The sequence below is a fragment of the Fulmarus glacialis genome, unplaced genomic scaffold (assembly GCF_000690835.1).
Source record: "Fulmarus glacialis isolate BGI_N327 unplaced genomic scaffold, ASM69083v1 scaffold15404, whole genome shotgun sequence".
NCBI lineage: Eukaryota > Metazoa > Chordata > Aves > Procellariiformes > Procellariidae > Fulmarus > Fulmarus glacialis.
Genome location: NW_009206206.1, coordinates 18,639 through 31,397, shown reverse-complemented (window position 1 = coordinate 31,397; position 12,759 = coordinate 18,639). Strand labels below are relative to the sequence as shown.

The following is a 12,759-nucleotide window of genomic DNA, read 5'->3' as shown; positions in this document are numbered from 1 at the left end:
TCTGTTCCTTTTGCTGTTTCCATCTCCTTCTTGACTTGAAAGAGTGGGCATGGGAAGACTAGATGAATTTCTAAAACAAGCTTTTCTCACATCATAATTAGAGAAAACTTCAGAAGTTCAAGGGAATTCAGTTGGAAGGCGTTTGACATAATAGAATCCACAACTTTAATTTAAGAATGTAACTCCAAAATATTAAGAGTAATTATTTTAATTTAAATGAAAACAGAGTGATATCAAATACTCAATGAGAATAAATTAATTTTATCTACCTGGAGTACAAATCATTCTTACTAAGATAGCTCCATACACAGACGCAAACTTCAACTTTTGGTTGCCATACTGAATAGTTCTGTTGTTCACGCTCATTCATCATGAAGGCACTTCTTTTTCCTTTTTTAAACTCTAAGTTCGACATAAATACTGGAAAATAAAGCAGGTAGAATGTGAAATTTGCAGCCTTTTAGTGAAATATAATGTATAACTTCATAGCCTATAATTAGTTTAATTTACAAATTTGTATTATTATTTACTAATCACAGTTTAACTACTTTCCCGTAGGAATTTAAGAAATAGCATGCAAAATGTAAAGTTTTAGTTTTGCACTAACTGAAAGCAAAATGCATTAATTTGATGAAAAATGGTTAAATAATTTTAGTTTTAATTATAGTGTTTTTTGGTTGTTTTTTTTTTTTTTTTTTTTTTTTTAATAAGGTACCAGTATTTTTTGCAAATTAAACAGGACATTCTTACTGGAAGGTAAGACATTTTTGTTGTGTTAAACATTAAATGCAACTTTGGTTGATAAAAAGTTAATGGTGGGGGATTTTACCTGGAGAAAAAAAAAAAAAAAAAAAATTACTGTTTATGCAAGTAGAAGTGTTTATAATAATTATCTGTCCAATTTGTTCATAGACTATGAAAGATTAGGCTTTTCAAAATAACCAAATTTCATATGAAATATGTAATTTTATTTGTTTCTCATTTTAAAACCAAAACAAAACAGATTGCCCTGTCCTTATAATACTGCTGCTCTTCTGGCTTCCTATGCTGTTCAATGTAAGTATAATTAGTATTCATGTACATATTAGTACTGAAATATATGAAAAGCAGTATTGATTAGTTTTTAAAGAATGTAGTTTGTATAGCACTATATTGTGATGTTTGTGGACATGATGCTGCTTTTCTCATGATTAAGGAAATATGGTTGGTTGGTTTTTCACCCCAGCATGTTTTGCTGAATTAGATATGGAAAAAATACTGGTAACGCTCTCTGCTTTCCTACTTTAAACCCATGCAGTTAGAAAACCCCAAAACAACCTTCTTGTATTTCTCTGTGTTCTGAAGTGTGGGGTTGTTTTTTTTTCTTGAGAATGATACTAAAGCATTTTTTAGACACTTAACCATTTTTAACATACCATACAGTGAACCTCCACATAGGTGTGGAGAAGGGAAATCTGGTCATATCTGGCCAAAAAGTTAAATACCCGTGTTGTCAATTTTAAGCCATCCAGTGAGTAGATAAGTCTTGAAGACTGTGATTTAGTTCTCTTCCTTTCTCCCTATTTTTCTTCGTAAACTTAAATTGTTCGGTGGAAAAAAATCCCCACAGCAACCAACCAAGAGACTCTTCAGCACTTAGTTCTTGAAATTTGTGGTTGTCAGAAATTCAGTTTTATAAGCAATCCTGATATATCCATCTGTATTAATGTGTTTTTATGCTATTAGATACTTATATCTACATTTATTACTATGTATACTTTGTACATATCAGAGAAGTAATGTCCATGTTAATCTTTTCAGGGAAAAAACATAGAATAATGTTAACGAAATGTTTTATGCATGCTTCTGATAAGTGGTCACCTTTTTCTAGATCAATCAATAGAGCAATTTCTCTTAAACAAAACTCCTAAACTCCAGCTACTTGGAAATAGATATGTACTGCAAGTGCTGTCATGCATTAGGGATTTGCCTTAGAAGAGATGAAGTATTTGATGATGAAGCAGGCACTATGAAAAGTTTATAACATTTTAAGCTTTTAAGAATGCATTGTGTTTATTTTTCAAATATTGTGGAAGTGGTGGGTATGCACAGTGCATTGTAGTTACATTTGTATGTGAGATCCCGCTGCCCTTAAGTTCTTCATCTGTCTAATGATTTTCTGTGCATGCCTATCACTAAACTCTCTCTGGGTTTAGCTCTTGGGATTCTTTATAAATATAGGTAAATAGCAGATATAGATCTCACAGTCCTGTATTCTCTGTAGTGGATTTTAGCAAGGCATGCACTCTGTTACGAAACCTGGTCCCATTTTCCAATTTTTAACTTATTTAAAGTAGGATCTGTTTCTGGCAATGCAAGTGCCCCAGACTTCTTTCCTACCTTCCCTTCCCTTGCTTATCCTGCTGCTCCACGAGTGCCTTCATCCCTCTTGTCAGTTCTTCCATAAAAATGTCAGTAGGCCTGCCCAAGACCCCATGTCATGCTGTGTTGCTGTGAACCTTCCAGTTTTTACATGTCATGTTACTTATTTATCACTGTAGATCTGTTATATCGATTGCAGATATTTAAAGCTGAATGTTTTTGGATTATATTTAGAAAGCCTCAAAGCCTGTATTTCTAGCAAGTGTTGTTGTTTGTATGTTTTTTATTCTGACAATAAATGTGATTTTAATTTATTTCTTATAATTCTAAGAAGGTGTTAGAAATTTTGTAAATGCACTTTTTAGTAGTTTCAGGTAAAATAGTTTCAATGTAGGTGTATGTATGCGTACTTTTTTCCATACATACAATTGAATGTGCAAAAAAATATTTTTCTGATGCTTCTGAATATATCTTGGTAGAGAATGAGTTGGTGGTTTTTGCAGATCTTAAGAAATAGCAGTTGTAGTGTTAAAATATATATATAGTGTAATCACATGAAAGCAAGCAAAGGTAAAAGAAAAAAATCAAATAGCTTGAAGTATATTATTTAGTGCTAGCCATTATGACAGCATTTATGAATTAATTTGTGTGTTAAAAATTAAACACTTTATAAACTTCCTTCATAAATACCTACTCAAAGCTCTCTTTAAATGATCTCCACAATATTCACTGAGAATGTGACTGTTTATTCCAAAGGGAAAAGGGGAGTTCAAATGTCTTCTCTATTTTCGTTTGCTGTAGATCATAAAGTATGTGGGAGCAGACCCTTGTGAATTTGGGGGCATTGCACAATGCCAGGTACATCAGTGATAAACAATAACCTCTCTCTTTAATATTTTAGCTGAGCTGGGAGACTACAACCATTCAGAAAACTTGCCAGGCTACCTCTCAGACTATTCTTTCATCCCTAGCCAGCCTCAAGACTTTGAAAAAGAAATAGCAAAATTACATCAGCAGCACATGTAAGGATTTACAGCAGAAGATATTGACTGACTTTGTCAAATCCTGACTGCTGGTGCTATGCTATTGTATAAAAAATGAGTATTTTGTCTTAAAGGTTTCTGGGGTTTTTTGTTGGTTATTTTTTAAGAGTATGTTTAATGTGGTTTTTTTTGTAGATTGTCTGTTTAATAAGTACCACTGATACTCTGCACAGATAGAATATCTATGACAGAATGACAGGGAAAGTAAGTGAAAATGAACATGTTAAAGGTACACTGAAAGCAGTATTTGTGTGTCTATTACATAGGATATTAACTTAGCAGGATATAATTTCTTTAAGAGTTTTTTCAGTCTTTGAGAATGCTCTGTGCATAAAGGCTTTGTTTTCATGGTGCTCTCACCAGTAAACAAGAGTTACTTTAGAAGTAACAAAGTCCTTTCTTCAATATCTACTCTTTCCTGTGTACAAGTCTGTGACCTTTTACTAAAGAGGAAAAGGAGATGAAGCAATGGAAAATATTTTTTTTTCCAGTGTGTAACATTGTGGTGCTTTTTCAGTGATGGTTCCTTGGTATTTTAGAACTTGAGTGGTTTTTGTTAGAGTTAAATTTAACAAAATGTAAGCTATATTTACAAAAACATTTGCTTAATTGGGGCATATTGTTGGCTTTAAAAACTACTGTATGTTATGTTACATTTCAGTCAATGGCTTAGCAAATTCTGTTAGGTAGGGTAAAGAAATTAAAGTGAGTTGATGGTAATTTAAACTTTAAGGGTGAGCCCTGGAGAGAAATTGCTGTTAACAATACAAAACACAGGACTGCAAAAGTAATTTCCAGATTCTAGAGCTCCACAGACATTTAAATGATACAGTGCATTAGAAGTAAAACGTGTGCATTTGCAAGCTGTGTTGTGGACTCTTGTCAAGACTTTGTCTATGTGGAAGCACAAGTTTTTTTCTGTTAAAATTTTTGGGATACAGTGTGTTTATGGTGAGAAAGGAAATTCAGCTTTCAGGGTGGGGGTAGAAGTAGTAAAACGAATGCAGATTTTCTGTTTTAGCTCACTAGGGAGCCTGATGTCCGGGGGTTATGTTAGAATGTTTCTGATTTAGCTTCTTTCTTTCAGAGGGTTGTCTCCTGCAGAAGCAGAGTTCAATTATCTCAATACAGCACGTACTTTAGAACTTTATGGAGTTGAATTGCACTATGCAAGGGTAAGTTTGGATGAAGTAGTATTGTAAGGTAAAAATGGATTCCTCTGAGATTTATGGAAAAATAAATACTTATTTTTAGTGAGCCTTCCTGGCTGCTGCTTACAAGAGAAAAAAAAAAAGAAAATATTATCTTATTAGGTGCCTAACTGTGATTTACCAATTTCAATAGCCGCTATTTCACTCTAGCGAGGGTATTTCTTTGCTTAAATTTGGGCTTAGTTACATGTGTGTTAACCAGGTTGAGCCTTGTTGGCCTGAATGCCAGTTCCGTTGGCTACTGGTGGATAAGAAAAATGTACTTGTTGAATGTACTTTTGATATTTGAGGATCTGTCAGCTTTGAAAAATATTTAATTTGGTTCCAGTTAGAATCAAATTATAAATCATTATATAATATGATCTGTTAATGAAGGTGAGCGTAGTATAATTTGATACAGTGTCAATTTTATCTGGTAAAGCAAGTAGTTCGAGGTTTTGACTCAAACGATCTTAACCTGTCAGTACAGTACTACCATTTCTTCAAAGCCTCTGAATAATAATTTTTAGTAACTAAGACACCTCTGTTTTTTAAATATTCTTGTCCTACTCCCTAAGGTTAGAGAAACTTGCAGTAGCATTTGAAATATACCCTACGTCACTATTCAATGTATCCTGCTGTGTTGCACACATATTGAGAGATGATAGCAGCTGTTTGATTAGAGTGCAAAGATATTTCAGGAAAAATGTCCTATTTGAATATGCTTACAACATTGTTTGTTTTAGAATCTCTCCTCTCTGTATTCTGAGACTGTAATTTCCTTTTAGGTAGAAATTTAAGTTGCTGGTTGCTTTTAGTGTAGCAAACATCAAGCCAGTCTGTTAGTGATGTTATTCATAATAAACTGCTAGAATACTCTATATTGTGTATTTCTTCAAAGTTGGTGAAAGACAGAAGATCTAACTTAAGAAATTAAAATTCTGTGGTAGCTTATAAAGAACTGGGAGCAAACATTCGGGCTTGTCCTAAATAAGAATGAATAATTTAATTCTTACTTGTCTTATTAAAACATGTTTCCTTCCATGTTAATTGAGATCTGTTTTATTATGGTATTTGTCTATTTAGAGAGAGAGATAGAGATGAGAATGAATATATATGAGGTTTCAAAGATATTTATATTGTTCTTCAAGTAATTTTCTCTTTTCTTTTAAAGGATCAGAGTAACAACGAAATAATGATTGGAGTGATGTCAGGTGGAATACTAATTTTTAAGAACAGAGTACGAATTAACACCTTTCAGTGGTAAGGACAGCTGTTTAAGCTAATGTTTTTGTTTGGTATTTCAAAATACATTTTTACCACTATCAGTGTCACGCTTTAAAAAAGACTGAAACTTAGTTGTAGCATATCAAGTTGAAATGATTTACCTCATGCCATGCTATGGGTAATTTTAAGATGGGTTTGTGTCCTGTTCTGCATGCTGTGCTCTTAAATGATTGTGGTGCAAACTAGAATGAATTTTAATAACTTTTTTCTTCAGGAGTTTGTAAGCATACTTTATGTTTAATTAACTATATAGCCAGGGCCAGTGTTACGATCTGGCTCACAGTCTTTAAAGAGACAACTGGACTTAAAAATATTAACCTGGAGAGTGATTGCTCTTATCTGTTTTGTCACATATAACTTAATTGTGCTGTGTGTGTTAAATTTAATGTAGGTGTGGCATTTCAGGATAATTGAGGTGGAGCACTGAGGATATTGTCATCTCTTCATCCATAGATAACCATTTTCATGATAAGGATCAAAAAAGTGCATTTATTGCAGAAAAAAGCTGTCATTTATTTCTCCTCTTAACTAAAACAGTTTTTAAAGCTGTTCTGTAAACGTGGAGTTATCCTCATTAAATATGTTACTCTAGTTATCAGTCATCTTAAGCTGGGATCCTGTTTTTATTTATTCATGTAAGAAGAAGAAAGATCTAAGAGAAGTCCTGTTCTGCACTATAACTTCTATAGTGCTCTATAGAAATGTACTGTAACTTCTGTAGTGCTCTACAGAAGTTAGGTCACCTTCCCCAATGCTTTTTTTGGTTCCCTCAGAAGTAACTTTCCCTTGGTTTCCTTTCCCTGCTTGGAATCCACTTTGACAGCCTTACTTATTACATATGTCGTTGAGTATGCTATGACAACATTCTGAGTGCGCGAAGTCAGCCATATAAAATTATCATAATAGGCATTAGTTTACTAGGCACAAAAGCTGTTCGCTCTAGAAAAATGATGAAAAGTTTTGCATTTTCATTTGCTGCTGATGTGTGTGCTTGGGCAATGCAGCACAGGACTTTTCTAAAGTTCTTGGCTGGTCTCTCATCTTCATATAAACAGATTAAATTGATTACCACAATTGAAACGGGAAAAACTTTTCTCTGACTTCAAACTGATACCAGCAGTTGAAATCTTTGGTTTTTTGTTGTTTTCTGTTAGCACAGGGTAAGATTCATTACCTATAATCAGTGACCTGTTTTCACTTAGTAAGTTCTGTTGCAGAGATTCAAGATGTTAATCACAGTCTTGATCTTTCCTGCAACCCAATGAATTTCTGAGACATCCTGGTTTTCTGTGCTAAGCTTAGTCTCAAGTTTTGTTGTAGGATGTTACGTATTCTGTGGTTTCCAGAATGTTGAGAATGTTGGATGTTCTCAATACATGTTGAGAAGCAGTGTGGATGGTCAAATTTTAGTAGATTTTCAGAGAGAGAAAAAAAGACAAAGCTATGACATAAGCGTTATCCACAGCCAGATACAATTGAGCATGGTAAACATTTTGCCTGCAAGCATTCAAAGAAAAGTAAGCCTGAGGCAATTACGGAGCAGGTAAATTTTCAGTCTCCATGGTTAGTTGGGTAAATTAAAACTGGATCTTGCAATGATAAGTCTGGAACTATCGTGCTAGTCAGTCAGACCTGCCTTTATAATAGTGACACGTTCTAAGAAAGATATCCTTTATCTGGTAAGAGTTTTGAAGTGTTAGAGCCGTTTCTGGGTTAAGGCTGCTTTATAAACATGATGCTGTAATAATCAGGAAGGTTTTAATTCAGGCTGCTTTTACTGCTGTTTTTTTTTGGGAAAACAGTAATAGTGGAAATAGGTTTTATAAAACACGCTGGTAAATTACTGAGTACGTACAATGTAAGTCATAATTAAGCTACATGTCCCTACTGGAAGCTAGAGGTTTCTGTGAGCTCTGCTTCATATTGTTTGCATGCCAGGGATGGTGATCTAAATTCTTAGTGTGGTTTTTGTGTGTGTGTAATTACCTAAACAGTTCTTCTTTGTATTCAACCATATCAGCTGACATCAGGGATATTAATTTCTTCCTGTGAAGACTATAGTACCAACATAATTGGTCTTTACAAAAACCAGAACCATCCCCCCCATACACCACCCCTCACCCCCCCCATTTTGTCCTATTATAGGTTTTATTTTGCTATGAGTAAGGATCTGAAATGTCAGTTCTCACAATATAGCTCAATCAATACCTATTACCTTTCCTTTTTATCCATAGTCATGCAGCTGCTCCAGTGACACCAGTCCTGATACGTATTCTTTTTGCTTCTACTTATTCTTGCTCCTGTGCAACTGGAGCTGTGTAATGTCTTCCCAGTGCCTTATGGCTACAGTGAGTATTTAGATATCCCTTTTTCAGTACTCCTGAGCTGAGTTTTGAGACAAGTGAGAGGATAGATATGCATGTATGTGGGAAGAAATAAAGGTTTAACTGTATTGCTCAGAGAAGAATCAAATAAAATGTGTTTGCCCTCTCCCTCTTAATTTGATATCTAAATTGCATGTTGTGATCCTTATGATCATGGGGTGAAATTAAACAGGAGGGAGACAAGGCAGGAATAGGGCAAAACAAAGGAGACTGCCTTTTATCCGATGTGTCCTAACTTGATCTTCCTGTACTGTGGGTAATTCCTCTTTTCCCCAAACTGTGCTATCAGGCACAGAGACCTGGGAATCCAGGGAGCAGATCTTGCCCTTGAAGACCAAAGGAGAAGAGCATGGTGTACCTCAGCCTTTGCTTTGTTACTAGATCACCTGTTCAGCAGTGGAGACACGCTTTCCTTTGCCTCTGTTTTGCGGTCGGTATACCCTTAGAAAGCTTTGTTGCCTTTCACACTGATTGCCAATTGGAACTGCAGTTGCACTTTGGCTTTCGTAGTTTTATCCCTGAATGCCTAGGTAATACTTCTGTGTTCCTCTTTGGTCATCTGATCCTGCTTCCACATTCTGTATGCTTACTTTTGTGTTTGAGCTCAGTCGGCAGTTCCGAGTTCATCCAAGTTGGCCTCCTCCCATGCTTGCATGTTTTCTAGCACATCAGGAGTGTTCTGAATTGAGAAGATTGTCCTTTAAGATAGGCCACCTCTTCTCAGTTCCTGTGCCCCAGAAGGCAGCTTCCAAGGGATTTTGCCTACCAGAGCTCTGAGCAAGCTGAAGTTTCTTCTCCTGAAATACAGGGTTGTTTAGTCTGCTGCATCCCTTCTCACTTCCCTCAGGGTCTTTAGCTTCACCATCTCACAGCTGCTGGAGCCAGGTTTGCCTTTGACTACTAAATCTTCCTTGTTTGAGAGTTGTGCTACGAAGAGCATCTTCCCTAACTGACAGGTTCAGAACCTGTGTCAAAGAAGTCTTGGCTAAGAAATTTGCTGGATTGCTTGTGTCCTGCCTTATCGCCCTCCCGGCAAGCGTTGGGGTGGTAAAGTCCTTAGTGAGAACCAGGGCTTGATATCATGAGACTCCTTCCACATGTTTGAATACAGTCCTCACTTTAGACTAGGACTTTTAAATATCTCTTCATTTAAAGAGATATGATTTAGGATGCCTGAGATGACTGGAGACTGGAAAATCACACTAGGAAAATATTATTGATGCCTGCCTGTTCTTACCCTTTTCCTTGGATATGCACCATTTCCAACAGTCAGAGAAAGGAAACATAGACAGACATGCCTTTTGCTTTGGCCGAGTATGGATATTTTTATTTAATGACTAGCAAGGTATTAGCAGTGCATGTGAACTCTCTCTTATCTGCTCTATTTTTCTGAAAATAGCTGAGATTCAGCTTTGCCGAGTCATTTCTTTGTACTTGAACGGTGACTCTCATGAGTTGAATTAGACCTTATTTGCTAATGTTATAGTTTTGAGTCTGTTCCAAATGGTTTCAGGCTTAAAAGGCAGCTGACCTCACTCTGCTTAAATTATGGGGTATGATTAAAAAACAGCGTGTATAGCTTTCATCCTTATAATTCTCCTTGAGTCTGTAAATCACCAAAGGCAGTAATTTCTGTAGCAGAAGAGGGGGGGGAAAAAAGAGTGAAAGGTAGTAGAATGTTTTTATAAATGGAATAATTTTGATTTATTTTCAGGTTTTCTGTTGACATGCAAAGCAAATCTGATATGTTGTAGAGTGTGTGCCGTTCAGTTTTTAGAGCAGGTATACATTAAAATGTTCTTTTAGTTGCTCTGTACCCCAAAATTTTAGAAAATTAATCACAACATACTTCTAGTTAACTGCAGCCTAAATAGCCTAATAAAACTTTTTTCTGTTTTTTCCACAGTCAGACTGCTGTAATCACTAGTCTCTATGCCATCCAGCAAATTTAGGACCCATCCCTAATTATTCTCAAGCAATTGTTTGTCACAGGAGGTGCTAAGAAAATTGCTGCATTGCCAGTGGAATAATTTGATTTCAGTAGATAAGTTGTAGTCCCCTTTATAGTTTCTAATCCTTGAAAAACTAACTTCAATAGCAACAATTTGTTAAGAATTGGGGGGAAAAAAAGGGACAAAGTTATAGCTGCTGCCTTTTTTTTTTTTTTTTAAAACTAAAGGCAAAGTTAGGAGGGAAAAAAGAAATGGGAAAAGATTTAAATAAGCATAATTTAAAGGCTAATATTCACAGACTCCCTTTATGTTACTGGAGGTAGAAACTCTCTCAACAATTAGGACATCCAAGTTAGGTTCCTGCTCTGAATAATCCCCTGGAGAAAAATGTCTCCATTTGATTAAGTTAAGAAGATAATTTCTATATATAGATATCCAACTTAGGTGTCTGTTAATGTTTTGCTTCTCATCCTTCCTAGTCTAGAGGGTTTTTTTATTCAACAAGGTGATTAATATGCAAGCAGTAATTCCAGTCACTGTTGAGGTCCCTGTATATTCTTCATGAATAAGTTTATCTCAAGAATTGTAGCACTATCTTCACTGACACTTTTTGTTGTTGTTGGCTTTGGTTTGGGTTGGTTTGTTGTTTTTTTTCTTCTTTCTTTTGTAGCTTTACCAAGCCAATATACTAACTTGAAGTCCAGGGACCGTCACAGATGACTGTTCAGATTAGTAAGGGTGCTCTGTATAAACATGCTGTGTAAAAAGGTTGATCGTAACCCCTGAAGAGTTTGCTGTGTAATTTCCCGCAGTTAACTGTGATCTAGATTCTCTTTTGCTTTGAGTTTCATGACAATTGTCAGTGAAATCTTTGAGTGAGATAGCATTTGAATTTAGTGTTCTACAGTTTGCAGTAGCATATCAGTTGTTCCTTTTCAAAGTCACAGAAGTTACTATGGTTTTTCTTGTTACAATTGTAACCTTGCTTTTTTTCTTGACCAAAATAATACTCCTGTATATTTAATAAAGGCTGTGCACTATCCTAATATTGCATTTCTTTGAAAAAGTATATAATTAGATTGTGATGGAAAATAGGGCCTGTTTTTTCCCATTTAGCGTAACTAGCATTGCAGTGACCATCCAAAATTGTCTGGAATTACTGTCAGCATCTCGTATGTTTATAGTTAACCTGCAAGACAAAAAGATCTGTAGGCTGATTGTTTCCCTGTCATGTGATATTTTAAATGTTTTTTGTCTCCTCATAGTGTGATGATTTTTTGGTTTTTAAACTTAATAAATACCAAGATCGCAAGTCGTTATCTCCATGCTTATATCTTGTCTTAGCTATTTTACTAAAACAAGTTCTGGTTATACTTAGACATGTGAGAACATAGAGAAAGAATGTCTTTCAGGAATCAGGTGAAGTTCAAAGTATTTTTTTTCGTATTCTAGGGGATAATGAAAGCGGTCTCAGAAAAGAGAACATCTGGTTGGAATGAACTGGGGACAGAATAGCTCTTTGGACTTTGGAACTAGGAAAATATACTTAAATTAGCAACTGCCTTGGGTTTAGGATGGAAACAAGTGAATTTGATAGATAACTTAAATATATGGCTCATAAATTTCAAATTATTCAAGCTATTTGATGTAATCTTTGATATCTTATTTTCTGTCTATGGGGATTTCATGGAAATGAAATCTGTTCTCTCTAGAAAGTATATTTTCAGTAGGGTATTTAAGCCTTTAACCATGATTCAGTATACTAAGTTTTTAAATATTGTGATTTTATTTTTCATTTAGGTTGAAGATTGTAAAAATTTCTTTTAAGTGCAAACAGTTTTTTATTCAACTTAGGAAAGAATTGGTGAGTACTGTCTTAAATTTCATCTCAAAAAATGAGAACAATGAAATTTCTCCATACTGCACATCTGCATTATACTGACTGATATCATGTTGATTCTTGCCTTTATCTGCAATTAAAAGTCCAGTTTCACCAACATTCTGGCTATTTCAGTTCTCAAATGGGCCATTACAATGCTTTATAAGACTTTTTTTCATTTGATTTGCATTATATTTTAGATATGTTTAGTTTTACACTTGTATGCAGGAAATGTAACTTGCTTAAATACGATGAATGTTGAAAAGGTTGAAAGTAAATCAATATTAAATTTAAATTTCAGAAAAAACCAAATTAAAATTAAAGGTAATGCTTAATGCTGCTTCAGTTGTATATGTGCTTGTAAGTAAATGTTTGATTAAAACATGCTGATTTGTATTATTCAGATTTAGTAATACAAGTTGGCTTTATTACTTATATTTAAATAGAAGAGATAAGAATGTCTTTGCAGTTTTAAATTACATATGGTAATTTTTTATGCCTACTGCTAAATTTGTTGGGGAAAAAGTTGAAGCTTTTTGTGAAGAATGTGTGCGTTTCACTGCTTGTGGTGTGTGTTTGCTACCCTGTGAAGGACCACAGGACCACTGTGCATTTAATTCAGCAAGAAATGGATTGTACACTCCTCCAAGAGATTAGAGTCTA

General features: G+C 34.9%; 1 protein-coding gene across 1 annotated transcript in view; it reads left to right on the top strand.

The window, feature by feature from the left end:
• The window catches only part of LOC104075238 (tyrosine-protein phosphatase non-receptor type 4), a gene marked incomplete at its 3' end in the record, with an annotated part of 46,030 nt that overhangs the window by 14,870 nt on the left and 18,401 nt on the right, over window positions 1-12,759 (top strand). Inside the window, exons 5-10 of the mRNA XM_009575668.1 lie at window positions 712-756; window positions 1,004-1,056; window positions 3,263-3,383; window positions 4,492-4,579; window positions 5,769-5,857; window positions 12,018-12,081. Of these exons, the coding sequence (XP_009573963.1) occupies window positions 712-756; window positions 1,004-1,056; window positions 3,263-3,383; window positions 4,492-4,579; window positions 5,769-5,857; window positions 12,018-12,081 (460 nt within the window). The remainder of the gene's footprint in view (window positions 1-711; window positions 757-1,003; window positions 1,057-3,262; window positions 3,384-4,491; window positions 4,580-5,768; window positions 5,858-12,017; window positions 12,082-12,759) is intronic.